The 17,824-nt window shown below is 45.0% G+C and overlaps 1 protein-coding gene across 1 annotated transcript; it reads left to right on the top strand.

The window, feature by feature from the left end:
* Window positions 1–307: 307 nt before the first annotated feature.
* Window positions 308–17,070, top strand: LOC306712029 (serine/threonine-protein kinase H1-like; the record flags this gene model as incomplete). The annotated part of the gene is made up of 6 exons (XM_079181125.1): window positions 308–609; window positions 1,407–2,127; window positions 8,871–9,174; window positions 14,988–15,079; window positions 16,008–16,191; window positions 16,997–17,070. 6 exons carry the CDS (start codon window positions 308–310, stop codon window positions 17,068–17,070), a joined length of 1,677 nt encoding a protein of 558 aa, XP_079037251.1.
* Between the last annotated feature and the right edge of the window lie 754 nt (window positions 17,071–17,824).

Here is a 17,824-nt window from a genome sequence, read left to right on the forward strand (position 1 = left end):
TCCACAGTGTACCTCTGCTTTGCTCATTGTGTTAATCTACTGTAAGAACAGTGACAATAGCTTCAAAGCAGTTTCTGTTCACCCGACACTTCTATCACATAGGTGAGTGAGAGCTCACACACCTGTCAACCTGCGAGCTGCTGGATAGGTGGAGCATGCTGATGCTGTTTGCAAACCTAAAGCAACACCTGCATGACTGCAAACCTGAATGCTCTGGCAGAGCTGCTCCTGCTGCAATGCAGGGCTTGTGTTCTTATTCATCCAGGCCACATTCAGTTTGCAGCACATGTAGGTATTTGAGCTGGCGATGGGCTGCGGGAACGGCAAGGTGCTGCCTGAGGCATCCAAGAAGGGCTATGGCAAGGTGCTGCCTGAGGCATCCAAGAAGGGCTATGTCAGTGTGGTGCAATCGCTTGTTGCCTTCAGTAAAGCACGTGGTGATGATGAGCCGAAGAAGCGCACGGAGAAGCAGAGAAGTTTGTGGTTTTCCACCAGCGCTAAGAATCTCCAGCCAGCATCGAACAGCCAACGGCAGATTCTCAGAGATGGTCCACATCGGGACAAAGTTGCAAAGTATAAGGACAAGTTTGATCCACGTGTGACGGCAAGGTAAGGCGGAAAAGTTGATTCATTTTTCAAAAGAAATCTGCTTTTTGGCACCCCCATTTTTAATCATTGAATCCAGTAATACATGTTGAAATGTGCTTTTTGTTTTTCTGCCAAAAAACATTCGACTGCTAACTTGTTTTTTTTCTCCAATTTCAAGTAACTCACAGTGTGAAAGAAAAAGAAGAAAAAAAAGAAATAGTGAATAACTGAAGCTGCACTGTAAACAAGTAATATTCCTTCTACCCTGTGAGCAGTTTTTCATATTTATTTAAAAAATAGATCTCTTGCAGCACGACACCAGGTGAAGTGACTCATTAAGAACATTCTCAGTGCTCATGGACGACTTTAATGTCACCAGCTTCCTCATTCACTGAACCTGCCACCACCAACCTTTCCGCGCTAGGATTTATTAGCAGGAACAGTAGACATTTATTTGCGATGCCTAGGCCTTGTAATACCTGAATACTGGCGTTCTTTACTTGTCGGATTAGAGCGTAGACACAATTAAAGCAAGAAAACAGATGGCTTTAAGGAAAGTGCATGTGGCGTCTCTGTGTGCAACCTATTAGTCACAGCTTATCTATCGCCTTGTTGGTGATCTAAATCATTGCATGTATATGTGTACGTGAATTTGCTAGGTCGACTATATCCGCAGTCCGCTGTGCACCATGCTGATTGCTGATATCTTCCCATCACATCACATCAAAGCTGCAGTGAGAGACGTTGACTGCTTTGCAACAGTGTTTCATGTGATAGTGACGCCGTACTGACTCATCTTTACCTTCCTGCCCTGTCAGATACGACATCAGGGCCCTGATCGGTCGGGGGAGCTTCAGCCGCGTTGTGCGCGTGGAGCACAGGGCGACTCGCCAGCCCTTCGCCATTAAAATGATGGAGGTAGAGGCCCCAGAGAGCCGCGAGGTGTGCGCCTCGGAGCTGGCGGTGCTGCGGCGGGTGAGCCACTCTCATGTGATTCAGCTGATCGAGGTGTTTCAGTTCCCGCGGCGGGTATACGTCGTGCTGGAGCTGGCCACGGGCGGGGAGCTGTTGGACCGCGTGGTCAGCAGGGGCCACTTCACAGAGAGGGATGCCACCCAGGCCCTGCGGATGGTGCTGGCTGGGGTGGGACACCTGCACAACCTGGGTATCACCCACAGAGACCTGAAGCCTGAGAACCTTCTGTACTACCACCCCGGGGCCGACTCCAGGCTGCTTCTGACCGACTTCGGACTGGCCACTTTTGGCGGCACAGGGTCGGAGATCTCAGGTCCTGACGGAAGCATCGGTGGAGATTGTACTGGAGCAGACAGGAGTTGGTCCCTCAGAACCACCTGTGGAACTCCTGAGTACATGGCCCCTGAGGTTTTGCTGAGGAAACCCTATTCCTGTGCAGTGGACATGTGGGCCCTGGGGGTGATCGCCTACGTCGTGCTGAGTGGATCCATGCCGTTTGAGGACGACAGTCGCACACGGCTCTACAGATCCATTGTAAGAGGCAAATACAGCTTCCATGGAGATGTAAGTTTACACGGCTATTCATTGCACATTGGAGTTTATTACAGTAAGTAAAGTATTTCTTTGTAGCAAATAGAAGTTCTAGAGGCCAGCTCAGTATCCATTGGAAACACATGCATATTGGGTGATTCTGCTCCCCAGGATTAATATCTAATGCATCCTCATAGTGTTATGTTGAAGGGTTGTGCTTGCAAAGAGTGAAAATAAATAGCCAATACTGTGCAAGTAGTTTTTTTTCAGAGATATTCTCCTCGAACAGGTGGAAGTTGTCATTCTCATAGTTTACAGATTTCTTCACAGACTTGACCTCTGCTTCTCGTGATGCAATTTTGACATTGTTTTGACAATCTTGCACAAAATCCCCACGGCTGTGCTGCCATGCAGTCACATTTGAGACGTGTTTTTTTTGTTGTGTGGATACTAAACAGAAGCTCAGGAACACAAGTTAACTAGAAAAGCTCTAGTTCTTTGGCCAGTTGTAATTATTTGGCCGGCTGAGGGTTAATAACTCAATGATTATGACCATTTGAAAAAGAAATATTCATTTTGTGTTGATTTTGGTGGTGGACAAAAGGGTAGTGTTTCTGAGCACCGGACTTGTAGAAAATGTCCTATTTAACTGCAGCAGGGTATGACAGTCTGACCCACTCAGTCCTGGTACTGGTTCACCCGTGACACCCTTCCCTCCAGCAGCCCCAGGAATATGGCCTTTAACAGGAGGGAAGGAGTTCTTGTGAACCTGTGTCGTAAATCGTTTAGTCTGATTTTGCAGACCCGGTGATGGGCATTAATTAAGAATAATTATATAGAAATAGCCAATCTTCTGGATGATGGTCTCATTTGCTTACTTAGGGCATAAAGAGGCATCAGTATTAGATTGAGACTGCAGGAACATGTTCCTTTAAGTAAATAAATCCTCCATCTGACATTTCTATTTTGACATTTAGCCTTTTCCAAACAACACAATCAGTTTGTTTGTGTACAACGTGCATGCTTTAGAATTATCCAACCCTAGCAACACATCCATTCACATATGGCCGTTCCATCTACTAGCTGCAGAAGAGTGATTCACACCGTAATCACTATGCTATTAGAACTACCAGAAATAGCTACATTATTCCACCCTTGCCCGGGATAAAAGGAACATTTTCAACTAAGCATGTAGCAGTGGGGCTCGTATTTATCCCTTCCTCTGCAACCTTTTAAAGCACAGGAATGGATATGCGAAAGTTTGTTGCGGTGTCTCGGGTTACGGCTTGGGTTTTGCTCTTATAGGATGCTTCAAAATGGGGAAAAAAGACGACCCTGCATGTTTTGTTGTTCCCCTTGCCTCTGTCATACAACTGAAGTGGGTATTTTTTAACAGCCTGTTCTGTCGCGCTCAGTTGTGAGTTTGAGCTTGTTCTTTCACGCTGATTACACCCAAGGCTGGATTATTCACTGGGCTTTAAGTCTGGCCCGATTCTCAGGGATGCAGTCTGACATTTTAGTCTGGCAAGAGGCTCCCTTACATAGGCCCTGGACTATTATCCCTGTGTTTACCGCTGCACTGACCACCAACTGAACAATAGTGCAAAATCCATCTAGAGTTTATGCAAGGGCTTATTTCACATTTTTCATGGTGGCTCTCGACACAGATCACATGTAGGCCACAATAGCGGAGGAACGTCCTTGGGAACGAAGCTGAAAAACACATTTTTATAAGACCAGCGTCTTACAGCCCACTGACGTGCAGTAAAGACGTTTATTAGGAATTCATATGATAACAACATGAAGACATCTGACATGGCTGAGTGGCAGTCCAGGGCTTCATGGAACGGCCATCAATCACATTTCCCTGTCGACAAGACACTTACTCTCCGTCATGTGCGAGTATCCGCCCTCTGTGATAGACTGACAGCACGGTCACACACACACACACACATACACACGGTGATAATAATGTTGAAATGTGTGATGAAGGTTCACAAGTATCCACAAAATGTGGACCTCTGTCACCAGAAGGGCTCTTCATGTCATTCAGAAGGGTGCTTCTCCTTGGGACGAGAACAGTTTTAACAGCCCGAGCAATTCCCATCACATATTTAACTTGACTTGAAGAGTTTGATTTGAAATGAGCTGTCCACCAACACAGCGACACAGAGGCCTGGGCGATGCCTTTCACTGCAGTAATGGAGGAATGTCTTTTTTGATGTTATCTGTCAAAGTAATTAGATGACAATAAAATGGGCCTTTTACACAGCAGACATTTTGACTCGTCGTAGTAGGAAAAGCACAGGTGTTACTAATAACTTAATCTGTTCCATTCAAGTGTCCCAGTAAGCCATGACAGTGTGGCAGTGAGACAGCATGCACAACACCGGGACCCTGAAAACCAAGGCAGCTAAATGGAAGTCAGCCATTATTCATTTGATTACTTAAGCCCGGGCTTTTCCTAAAGTTATATGTCAAAATGGCGTCCTGGAAAATAGGCCAACACACCAGAATGAAACTGATAATGATCGCGTGAGAAATAGCAGTCAGAGTGCCAAGAGAGTCTTTAAAATTAGAATGAAAAGAATACTGAAGTGCGTCAGGGGGACACGGGCTGCGGGGGGCCAAAGCCGGTAAGTTATGCATAAGGTGGGAGGCAGGGTGCACCCTGATGCAATCACACAGACACATTCACAATATAGCGCCAAAGAAAATCACTGAGGCTCTGATGCAAGACATTGGAAGACATCTGGATAACTTAGTGAATCATGAATCTGTATCTGGAAGATAATCTGTTGTAAGCGGCGTGTTTTATTCAACGTTATCCGATATCTCAGTAAACCTGCTTCTTGGAACAGATGTCTTTTGTTTGCCTGCAAACTCTTGTTTTATTTGCTCTCTGGCAGATTTGTCTGATCAGATTCCCAACTTGAGATCTGACGGGCCAATCGCAACCATTTATGTAACGCGGTGTACGTTGTTGACGACGACTGTAAAGCAGAGCGCTGTTGAGGCATTTGCCAACCAAGATGGCTGCAGCTGATGTGGACCTTTCTGTTGAAAGCCGCTTTGCTCTGGTGATGTCATGCTCAGTAAAAACACCTTTCATCGTCAAATTCGGATGGCGAAATCGGCCACACTCGTTCACAGACATTGATTGATGCAACACCATAACAGCTCATTTCTGCACACTGTAGTCTGTTTACCTTTTCAGCTCAGCGTTACGTCACATGTTTTGTTTCTGTAATTGGTTCTATGGGTCTTTGCGTCCAGAGGCGTTTTGTTCTACGCCCATTGATAACGCTATAGTCTTTTTTGGATTGTTGAAAGAAATGGAGGAAAAACCCAGGAGTTTTTATGACTGAAGATAACACAACAAGGATATACAAATGATAACGGCTTTGGTAAATGGAATAGAAAAGTGAAGAAGCAAATTAATGCCTAAATACTCTCTTTGGAAAAACTGCAAAGCTGCATTGTTACATTTAAATCTAGCGTTATGAATCCCCTTTAAATTATTTCTAGGTGTTGCTATCATGCCTGAGTTATTCATTTAAAATATGCAAGTGTCACTCTAACTCTAGGTCAAATATGAGCGTGAGGTTGCACAGTTATATACTGTAATACATTTTGTCATTCATCAATAGCAGACAGCAGAATATTGTCGTTGGAAGATCACACATTGATATTCAACAAAGCAGTGTAATGAAAAAAGGAAAGTCTTCAGGTATCCTTTTTCCAGATGGACATATAAAGATTTTGAAAGTAACAATTTGTCTCCACTATGCAAATTAATGCCCGAGGGCTGCAATTACAAACCGAAAGTATCAGTAACCTTGTGTGTTTATTGTAGCAGAATAGGGAGAAGCAGTAAATGTGTGTGTGTGTGTGTGTGTGTGTGTGTGTGTGTGTGTGTGTGTGTGTGTGTGTGTGTGTGTGTGTGTGTGTGTGTGTGTGTGTGTGTGTGTGTGTGTGTGTGTGTTTGTGGGTGGTCCGGGGGGTTTCAGCAGCGAGATGGAGGTGAGGCTCACTAAGAAATGCAAATGTCCCTCGGCACCTGCCCATGGACCAGGTCCCTCTGTCTCCCCAGCATCCACCCACCCCTTCGCTACACTATAGCAACACACACACATACATGTTCCCTCCACTGGTGCAACAGCCCTCTGGCCTGAAGACCTGTAGTGCAGAGTCACACTGATGTGTTTACTCAAAAGCGGGAGGGGTGGGGGAGCCGGGGATGGATGGCAGGACGGAGGAGATTGCTGGGAAGAGAAAGGAGAGGACAGAGGAAGAGCGGGTGTAGCCTCTGGGGCTTTTCACACCTTATCACTCAGTCCGCTCGCTCGCACGCAGGACGGGAGCGTTTCCCCTCGCACAGAATCAGGGCATCCACATCTGATGCCTGCGAGCGCATGAGCGGATTCCTGTGTGTGTGTCTGCGTGCACGCACGATCTCGTGGCAGCCTTTTTAGTATGTGCAGCACAAATCCTTTGCATTAGTTCAGGCCAGACAGCAGCCTGGTAACCTCCTCTGCATTCTGCGGCTGTGTTATTGAAGACTCACACTTTCCGGGGCCCAGCCCCAAACATCTGCATCTCTCAGCAGCAGGGCACCCTGGGTAACGGTTAGCCCAGTCTGCCCCCTAGTGAGCGCCGCGCAAACAAACCCAGCCTCCACTCGGCCACGGTGTATTGCACACGACAGCCCCCTGCATCCGGGTATTGATGATTTGATTACTGTGGTTTAGCTGAGACTTCCACCTGCATTAGCGGCAGGGCCCACCTTTTCCCACTCGGACTCATTATGAGGAGGCATATTTAAACTTGGCTTTTGTTTCTCAGGAAATGCTGGCAGGTTGAGTCGGAATCCGGTCGGATTGTGAAGCGGGGGCTCTCGCGTGGAGCGGTTCATTACTCAAAAGTGCATTATCCTCGTGATCACATTAGCGTAATCCAACCTTCTAGCGTTTTCTTCATTTGTTGCAATTACGGCTTTGTCAGGTAAAGATGTAGCGCGCCCCTAACGCAGTCAGCTTCTCATTCACTCTAACAAGATGTTGCCAAGCAAGCCCTGTAGGTTTCTCCACTGCTTATGCCATACCTGAGCTCCACTTGTCCCCCCCCCCCCCCCCACCACCACCCCTCTCCCTCCTCCAGCTCCCTGTTCAACAGTGATGTATAACACCGGCTCCTGCCCCACTCCTCCGAACACAATAAAGCCTTTGTGTATTTTGACGTGAAAAATGTTCCAAATAAGGGAGAGGGATAAACTTCCTGCAGCTGCTTCGCTCCAGAAAAGAAACACAGTTATGTCTATTCTTCTTAGCACGTTGATAGCAGGAGGGAGGCAAACTTTTGCTACCTCTTTTAAAGATTTTTCCATTCCCACCTATGGCTTCACCATCTCTTCCACGCAGCCAGCACGCACTAAACTCATGCGTCATTCCAGATCAAGAACACAAAGCCCCTGCTAGCCACGGCTGACATCAAATGTGTATTTCATGGCAGAGTAATAAGGAGCCCGCCTTGCCGAATCACCAACAGGATGAGGAGGAAAGTCAGGCTTGTTAGTCGGGGGAGCTCAATCAAACACTTTCTCTCCTTCCCAGGGAAACCGAGTGTCACTCTGCCTGTCTCTCAGGTGTGAAATAAGAACACAATAAGAAGAAAGTTTTCAGTGAGGAGCATTTCTACGACTCGTTTGGCGGGGCGGCACGGCACGCCTCGCACACGCACTCCTCTCCAGTCGGTGCACTGTGAGAATAAGCGAGGCCGGGCTTCTGTGAATTCCTCTCACCGGCAACAGTCTCACGATTGTCAATTTCATGCTTGATTAATTGTCATTACTCGGCGAGAGACAAAAAAAAAAAGAAAAAAGAGGGTGGAGAGAAATGCATTTCAGGATTAAAATGGAGAGCGAGACCTCCCTAAAGAGTGAGATTTAGTCGGTGCGAGGTTGAGCGTGGAATGAGAGGATTTTGCACACACACGTACTGTATTTAGCTTTTATTCTCCTCAGCAGGGACGCAGTGGAGAGTACAACTAATTGGTTGGTGACTTAGGAAATACCTATGCATCCTAAATTAGGAAGCAGTCTCTGATTTATGCTTATCATTACCTGACTTCCTTCAAACAATAGTAAAAAGCATGGAGAGAAAGAGCAGTTTGACGCTAATGAAGGCCATTGTGTTGTGGTCCAATCTCCAAGACAAAAAGATGGCATCGCGGATTTCAAAGCATTCTCCACTGTCAGCCTGGGTCACGACAAGCGGAATGATTTGCTATTTGAATTAACATAGAGCAGAGGATCCCGGCGCGGCTCATCAGGAGGGCCTTTATTGAGAAGCTAACGCAGGCGTAGAATAAACACGCGGCCAAATCCCACACATACGGCAGGGCTGCCATACATCCCAGGCTTCGTATTCTTTCCTGCCTAAGACTGCTGCTCACCCTTTGCCCAGTGACATTTAGCTTTCCTTTGAGTTTAGTTCTGCTTATTAGGGCTGCAGAGCACAGGGATCATAGTTTTATTTCTTTATTAGAAAGAAATCTTTCATCTCCACTGTGAGGGGGCTTTGAACCTGTGAAGGCTCCTCGTCTAGATACCCAGGAGCCGCTTTTAGAGGGCTGCGGGTTCCCTGTGTGTGTGTGTGTGTGTGTGTGTGTGTTTGTGTGTTTGTGTGTGTGTGTGTGGGGGCTGATTTGACATGTGGGGTGAGTGGTTTTATAATACACACTGACGACAATCCCTCTGCTCCACTACTGTTCCCCAGCCTTGGCCCTCAGTGTCCAACCTGGCGAAGGACTTCGTCCAGCGCCTGCTGCCGTTGGACCCGGCCGCGCGCCTGACCGCCGACCAAGCCATCCGTCACCCCTGGGTGGTCACCATGGCTGCCGGCTCCTCCGTGAGGAACCTCCACCGATCGATTTCTCAGAACCTCAGGCAGCGGACGTCGCGTAGCTCCTCACGGTGCCCGAGCAGCGCCGCAAGCTCCGGCGGAGTCCAACAGCGCGGGCCTTGGAAGGCTGACGTCGCTGGAGTGGAACCAAGAGCGGCAGCAGGGCAGAGCATCTGGAGTGAGAGACGCACAACATCCAGCCAGAGGGTTCCAGGTGCATCATCACCGTCCAAATGAAGCACACCGCATTCATGAGAAGGCTAATGGGTGGAACCAGCTGCCTCAGTGTGTATTGCATTCACAAACCTCAGAAACTGGGAGGTACAGGACTAAAGAAAAGTTTCCAGTCTTCTCTGGACTTCAGTCGGTCTTCTCTGCCAGACTAATAGGTTCCCCTGCAGGCCTGACTTCCATCCTCCATTAGTTTTGTCGTGGTCAGGTTAAGCTGTTAGTGAATATCCTTCAGTTTTGAGGTCCGGCTTTATATTGAGACAGAGCTGTCCTCCTCCACAAGGTCTCTAGCCCCTGGTTATTCACACAGCTCAGACTAATGGATCCAAGGTCTCATCTAGATCATTATGAGTCACCACATTACCTGCCTGGGAGGAGGTTCATTCCAAAAGACGAGAAATCATTTGAGAAATGGGAGCTAATCCTAACAAGGGTGATGTAAAAGTAGAGAACTTGCTTTGTCGGCTATACGAACTTCTTCCTTTATTTGTTGGAGTTTGCCCCCCCCCACCACCACAGATTTCTTTCACATTTTGAAGCGGAAAGAAACAAAACAGCTGTAGTCTTTTCTTTTGTTTTCACTCCTCCTACATAGCAGCACCCACAGCCCTGTGCACCCACTGAAAGCACAATCCAGATATTTTGTGACAGGCCTCTGTCAAGTTAAAATGAGGCTCTGGGTTTAAAGAGCTCTCCCCCAAAACATTATGCGAGCTGTAAACAACAGCAATCTGAAAATAACTCTTTGTTTTTTTCCAGTGAGGAGTTTTAAATTAAAATGGCAATATTATATGCGACAGGAGTGCACTAAACTGTGAGTAGGATGCAAAACATAATTACCAATGAGGTTCAGTCATGTTTAGCAGCATCACACATCTTGTGTTGTGGATTTGTTCCCGTTTTATGTTTTAATCATTTATGATTAATGCTTTTGGTTGCAGATGATAAGTCATGTATTGAACTACTACAGATTTGAACAGGATGAGAAGAAGAAGGAATGGACAAAATAAATCTTAACATCATGGGAAAAGAAAATCTGCCTTTTAGGACTAACTTTTATTTATTGATGTTTTTTGCAATCAACTGTCTAATAAGAGTAGATGTGAGATGTACACTTCCTTCAAAGTGAGATGAAACCCAATGTTCACCAACAATCAATCAAGTTCAAGATGGAAATCATAATTTTAGCTTTTTTGGTCTGTTCCTGATAGGTTTTTTGACTTCAAGTGCATATGTATTTTTGAATTATTTAATATATTCAATCGTTAAACCAAATGGTTTTTTTTCCCCAGAGCATTCAGTCACATGTTGTAGATAACAGTTCTTAACTCAAGGTCCACTGACTTGCTTTTTCTGTTGCTTGAGCTTCAACACCTCTGGTTGTAGTTGTGCTTTTCATTCCTCAGACATAATTAAACTTGCTACAGATCTTTCTCATTTGCTAAAGGAGACAGTAAGGCAATTAAATCACTGAGTTAGGTTTCCGGGAAAAACTCATGGTTGGTCTTCAAATAACTTCGTACAGTTTTTGGCATTAAAACCACAAACACGTCACTTCATAACAACCTCCCCACCCGCATTACTGGTCTTTCTCTATCTATCTTCACCAGCTCTGACTCTTGCATAAGTGGATGTGTTTAATTTGTTTGTCCACTGCCAAAAAAAGGCTCCAAACTGACTTTCATTGTTGCCAATACATTGCATTTCATGACTATTTCACGAACTGCCATGATATTTATGGCTGGGTTGAAAGCACTAGAACAATCTAGTGAGAGGAGCTTGAGCTTTTTTTGGTTTTGCTGTGTTGAGTTTTTGTCAAACTGCTTTCGTAATTAGTGTTAGTTTGCTGCTGCTGCTATTCCAACTTTGTTTGGTTACCACTAGAAAGAAACACTTACCTCACTCTCATTCCCACTGATACAACAAGGCTCTATTTAGTGCCTTGCTAAATTGTGAATACGAATGATGTCATTTGGAAGAGGCTCATGCATTATTTCTCTAGCAAAGGGGCATTGGAGAGAGGTTAATGCCTTTCAATGGCTGCCCATACTCAGTGACCTGAGATCAATGTCCCTTTGGGAAGGAGATGAGCACTGTTGGTGTATTTTGGAAGTAACATGCCGGTAGAAATACAGAGGGCACCGAACTGAAGGTAGGATTTTCGTGGGCAAAGAGGAAATCTCCTTAAATTGCTGGAGCAAACGTTGCGTGGTCTGCTTCCTTTGTGGTCGGATGAGAGCTGCACATTCTGCTTTAAAAAGAGCCACAGTGAGGCTTTGCACACGGCCTCACGTGGCTGTGAGCAAATGTCATACTTTCCACTGAATTGTTTGAACTGCATCGTGCAATTGATTCCGTATCTGGCCTTATCAAATGCCGTTTGACTGCAGGGTCGAGAAAGAGGTGATTTGTTCTGCATTTTTATTTTAAACAAACAAAATTCCACTCACAGACTGATAAAGAAATTGGAATTGAATTAAACCCAAATAGAAGTGAGCAATAATGGAAAGTGGTCTTTTTTTATACTGTTATCGTTCCATTCTCTGTGCCATTAACTTTCAAAGGGGAATAACAAACCAACTGTCGCTTCCACGTATTGTCCATCTCATTTCTGCACACTGACTAATTCCATTGTCTTGCGCAGTTACAGTGGGTTTAAAGTGGGCAGTGAAAGCCGCTTGATCTAAAGTATTGCGCTGCATATTTACTTCCAGTCTTTTATGGAGTACTGCAGATAATCCCTCTATTATTTGAGCCTCATGCTCTGTGATCATTGGGCAGTTTATTTACACATAGCCCGGGGGAGCTGACTCCTCTGCAATCCCACCAGATGGATGCAAATAAACATGCCATTATCTGTGGTTCAGCTTTCATACTAATTGACTCTGTGCAGCAGGACAGTGGATCTGACCAAAGAGGTTGAAAGGGTCTGCTCCTGCTAAAAGGGGAAATCCCTTCTCCATAGGTCTGGTGGATTTTGAGGAAAATAAAAACGCATCCTCAAAACTAATTTAGCTTGTGTGCAGTTGGGTCCATATCTTTCCGCATGGACTTGAGTCTCATGCAGTGGTCAGCAAGGCCGGACAATTGAGAAAGCAGAGCGTAGCAGAGATTAGCAGATAGCGTGTGCTCTCTTAACACCAGCCCCGTGCTACACGAGGACAAGTATGACAGAAAGGCTCTTTTTTTTCTTTTCTTCGGCTTCGCTCAGCAGAAAACCAGGGACTTATTTGCTTTATCTTTGGCCTTAGTTGAAGAGATCATTTGCTGCTCAGGACCCTGAAACATAAGCTGGCAGATCCACTTGGCTGCTATAAGAAAAAAAGAGAGGATAACAGAGGGAGGGAGTGGTGCTGGTGGAGTCCTGTAGCAGTGTTTCCCAAACATTTTTATCTCGGGACCCACTTTTCAAAAATGACAAACCATCACAATCCAATTCACAATACGCCTTATCTGTAAATCGCGAGAAGAGCTAATTAGTGCTTAAATGAAAGTTCCTGACTACTTTTACTTCCATTTCCGCGTCAATTTATTTTGATCTTAAATAGGTAAACCAGCCATTTTGAAGAGATATATGTTTGAAAAATCCCAACTTGCTTAATATATCTTTTATTGAAAACACGTGCACATGTTTTTCTACTTTATAAATGAGACCAAATAAATGCATTTAGGCGATGTCTCGGTCTCTTCGTTTCCTTTTCATTTCCTTTCATCATGACAAACAGAATGTACGCTGGCCTTTTATATTGCATTCAGTGTTATAAGTCGACTACGGTTATCAGAACAATATGAACAGTCAGGCTCTCTCATGTGGCTCAAAAGTGCAATGCAGATATAAACATTATGGAAGAACTTCTGTCTTCGGGAATGACTGTATTAGTTGTATATATAGCGGAACCATCTGCCCCAGAGCAAAGACATCCCGTCTTCCCTTCATGTTTGTTCCTACACAGTTGATTCGTTCAATGTAAGTGCCCCTTATTTCTATTGTGTAAACCAAACACCCAGTATATCAAATATTCGGGTCTTTTGTGAGCTGCTCGGCAAAGAGATTATTTTCCTTGAACGGCAATTACAACTGCACTCCACCTTAATGATTTGAGAGGAAAGAACGGTTCACATTTTCAGTCAGTAAATTGCTTTCCTTTTTTTTCCCCAGATGAGCGTGCTATTTGCCGCTGTCCTGTTATTGTGTTGCAGACACAACGCCACAGGAACACAAGGTGGGTCAATACTTTTCTCATTGAGGATGCAATAAAAGTAAACCGTCTCATTATTCTTCCTACTCAGAAATTCTCATTTAGATTGTAGCCTGAATCCCAGCAGTTGTTTGCCGCTTAAAATTTCCACTCGTCATCTCCTCGGGGCTGAGCGGCTCTGTTTTTAAATGCAGAGTAGGTTCAGACGTGCAGGGACAGAAGGTGGACCAGTGTTCACTCATCTGAGGCATTTCAGCATCAAATGAAACAAGTTGGATTCAAATTAGAAGTAAAAGGCATAGTTTGACATTTAGGGAAATATGCCTGTCTGTCTGTTAAATCTGAAGCTACATTCAGCTGGTGAGTTTAGCATAGCATTATCGGAAACAGTGGGAAGAGCTACCCTGGTTCTGTTAAAAGGTAACAAGGCTGCCACCACCTCTACATCACACTTACACCTATATTTAATTTGTTCAATCCGTAAAAAAGAGTGTGAAAGAAATGTGTTGCTTTAGGAGAAGTTGTGTGCCATATTATTGAGTTGGGAGCATTAACTTCCTGAAGTCTCCACACCCTCCCCGTCACCGGAATCTTTTTTGGCATTGTACGTTTCTGCAAACCACAGGATACCTTGAATGTCAATGTCTCTGAACCAAGAATATATTTTATAAATACATTTCACATCAGCCTCGTATCATGCCCGCAGAGACACACAATCCCATGTGGTTGATGTGAAAGGATTATTTAGATTCAGGCAACAAAACTAATTGGTAAAGTTTACAAAAAAGATCATGGTTTGTGTGGAAATAATAAAATAACAACGCAACTTAACAACGTAACAATATGCAAAAATGTCACGTGTATCCATGTTTGCAGGAACGTAGAATGCCAACATGTTTTCCTCGTGACTAGGCCGCTCAAACCCCAGGAGGAAGACGAGACTCGAGGAAGTCACTGCTCCCGGCCAATAAATGAGTCTGGCACATAATGAATTCGGGCAAGATGCTGAGCCTACACCCACTTATCACAAGTCTGAGTAGAAATATGAATATACATAAATCCGTGAGATCTGATGATTCAAAATCCCTTTGTGGCCTGTAAATGGACTGGAAGAGTCTGTCGTGGTCGTATTTCCATAAGATCGGTGTCCTCTGCATGTGAATCAGGTGTTATTGATGTGTATCTGTCCAATGTGGCTGGTTGGCCTCCAGAGTGTAGAGCAGTAGAATTCAGATCACAGGCTGCCTTCAAATAGAATTTTAAGGTTGTATTTCTGATATAAATTCAAGTACAAGACACAAGTGGTAAATTGTGAAAACACTGTTGCTAGGTAGCTGACAACAGAAATATACATTGATAATTGATCGGTGTGTTTTTTTCAGTAATTTAAATCGCGTGGAACAAGAAATGAGAGGAAAGGAAAAACTGATCCAAACTAAAGTATCTTTCCTTTACTCCCAAAGTGGATCCTCTCATACCAAACCAGGATGTGAAAACAAAGCTTTACAAACATGGTGGCACTATGCAGTGAAAAACTCTGTGGTTTCTGTTCCACCTACAGACCATTCAGATCTCGACAGCCAAAGTCAAGGGGCCAGGAGCTGTGGAGAGTGTCTGGTAGCAGGGCCACACTGTGCTTGGTGTGCTGAGGAGGTGAGTGGCCTCGGAAAGTGTTCCGGAAAGTTTGGGACCATGACGAAGCTTCTCAATCCATAAATCCAGCTCCTTTGTCATCTGCGATGTGTATTTTTTGCAAATGACAGTTTTGTACTGTATATCCAGTGTCATTTGGTCTTTGCTGTGTTAGTATGATGTTTCTTTGGATGAGTATTTAAACACAGGGTTTAATTAAGTCAACCTAAACCTGTGCCAGGGATTTTCTAGAAGTGGGCCAGCACGTATGCGAGCACCGGGACACAGACAGGGCGTGAAAAAAGATGAAGGGTCACCTTCCACCGTAAAAAAACAATAACGGCAGCACCGACGGCTCACGCACCTCCAGACTCAAACTGTCCTGCTGTAGCTCATGCCAGGTGGGATGTCTAAAATAAGTTCTTTATGTTTACATTTCTTTGAGGAAGTAGATATCTTTCATATTTAAATGTCTTTCTCCTCAAACACACAGTGGTCTGGTTAAATTCAAGCACATTAAGTGGTTGGAACACAATGGAAAACTAACAAAGGTACAGTATATAGAGAACTTTCAGAAAGATGTCCAAACACATGAGCTGTGCTGCCTCAGTCTCGTTATCAAAGTTATGAAGAGCTTTCCTCCAGACACTGTCTTCCAGGAGAACACAGAGCATAGTTTTTGGCAGTGGCACAGCAGGCAAAGGTCCTGTTGGCGAACAGAAACAGTGGGCTTTGTGGGAAACGTGGTTCTCCCGGTATGAGTAGAAGGTACACAGTCGGCATAAACAAGCTGTTCTTTGTTTTGTGCTGTGACTGATACATGATGAAGCATATAGCTTCGGATTTCAATCTAAGTAACAGTGACACTTTAATTGTGTGTTGATTTTGGCAGTCCCTGTGGACAAAAGCAGTCGTGTTTCCGAGCACCAGGTTCTCTCAGGTTCTCCAGCGGGCCCAGCAATTCCCCAGCAGCGCGGCGTCAGTGTTGGCTCCCAGTGGGGACCATCGGAGCTGCTTCTGGATGGAGGAGAAGCCGCTGCTGCCAGGCGTGCAGCTCTCCTCCTCCTCCTGCTGGTGCTTTGACTGCAGGTCGCTGCCGGAGGCCCTTCTGGAGTCTGAGCTGAAAAGAACCTGTATGGTTTTGTCTGATTTTGTGGGGAATCCGACTCGGTGGCACCAATGACAAGCATACAGAATAGCTGTAAAGAAATAGCCAATCTTCTCGCTGATGGTCTTTGTTTACTTATGTAGGTCAGATAGAGGCATCAGCATTTCATAACCAAACAGTTTTTTCCTCCTACATGATGTTCTAAATTCTACAAAGCTCTCTCCACAAAGCTAGGAACATGCATTATTTCAGTTGGAATACATAAACTTGCTTCGATTGAATTTTTGGCTTAAAAAGATACAATTTAAGAATATCAAACAAATGTCATAGTCAGCCTTAATAAAAAGTTCACAGTATGGGATGTGTGTATAAGTGAAGTAACTCCACGTCAGTAATACCTCCGAATAACCGATACGTGCATAGAGTTACGGCTGTGGAATCATGTTTCCAAAAAAAAGACCACGTTTCCAGTTTGTAGGCAAACCCCAGAGCTTTGAGGTGGACTTCAGATTTCCATTTCCCTCACACCTGAAATGTAGGCTAACATCATTTTTCTTCACTATTTATACCTCTACTCTCCGTATACCCTTGTGTCACATCCACACGGATACGCACCTGGGAGCTGCCCGGTACAATCATAATCTGACTACTGGCCACTGAGAGGCACCGCTATAGTAGCGATTGGGGATTAAGTGCTTTGCTCAAGGACAACTGGTAGCTTTTGAGAATGGGGAGCATTAGTTATTCACTTTCCACCCTTCAGTCCCAAAATCACTTCTCAAAACTTTACGCCACGTCTTACTGCCCTCTATTCATTCCCACTCTTAAAGGCTTTGGTGCGTCTCTGGATAAGACGGCGACGGCGTACGGCAGCGCTGCGAGGGACATGCTCAACCACCCCTAAGAGGACTGAGCCCTGGCCCGGCGCCCCTCCTTTCTCCTACCACCACGTCCTGAGCCTCACCGCCAACGGAAGCCTCTCTGCAGAGCTAGTAGGAGGGCAGCGGATCTCTGGTACATAAGATTAACCAGAGGGGGGGCAGGATGGCCCGATACAGGCCTTCATGTGTGAGGTAATGTGAGGATGCCCAGCAGGGGGGCAGGACTGCAGTACAGAGATTGTTGCTTTTGTTATGTGGAGGAAGTGAGAAGGACTGCTGACAATACATGAGAGGGGTATTTCAGAATACTAAGCATCCTTTGGGAAACTGCACCAGTCCATTTTGGGTGGATTCTAAACTCATTATGAGTTTTAGAATGTGAGAAGTCGACTTTAATCATTTTCAAAATGTCAGGTTTGCGTTTTCAGCCCTTAAGAGCTTGAATGCATAAACTATTACTCATCATTTGATTACATAAAAAAGCAGGAAGGTAATTCTTTCTCCCCAAAGCCAATCGAAAACACTTACATCACGGTGCCCTATTTGCTTCATTGACTGTTCTTCACTTGCAGGAGCAGATGGGCTGGAGGAATGGGACTCGTACTTCCCGGTGATGGAAAGTGTCACTTGTAAATAAATGTGTGCACTCGAGAAAATGTACAGGTTTTGGTATTAAGCTTCGAGTGTTTAATGCTCTATTTAGCAATATATCATGTAACACTGAACTAACTAAAGTGAAGGGGGCTGTACTGTGGGGACAAACCCACAGAACATCTT

Source organism: Pholis gunnellus (genome assembly GCF_910591455.1).
Source record: "Pholis gunnellus genome assembly, chromosome: 20".
Lineage (NCBI taxonomy): Eukaryota > Metazoa > Chordata > Actinopteri > Perciformes > Pholidae > Pholis > Pholis gunnellus.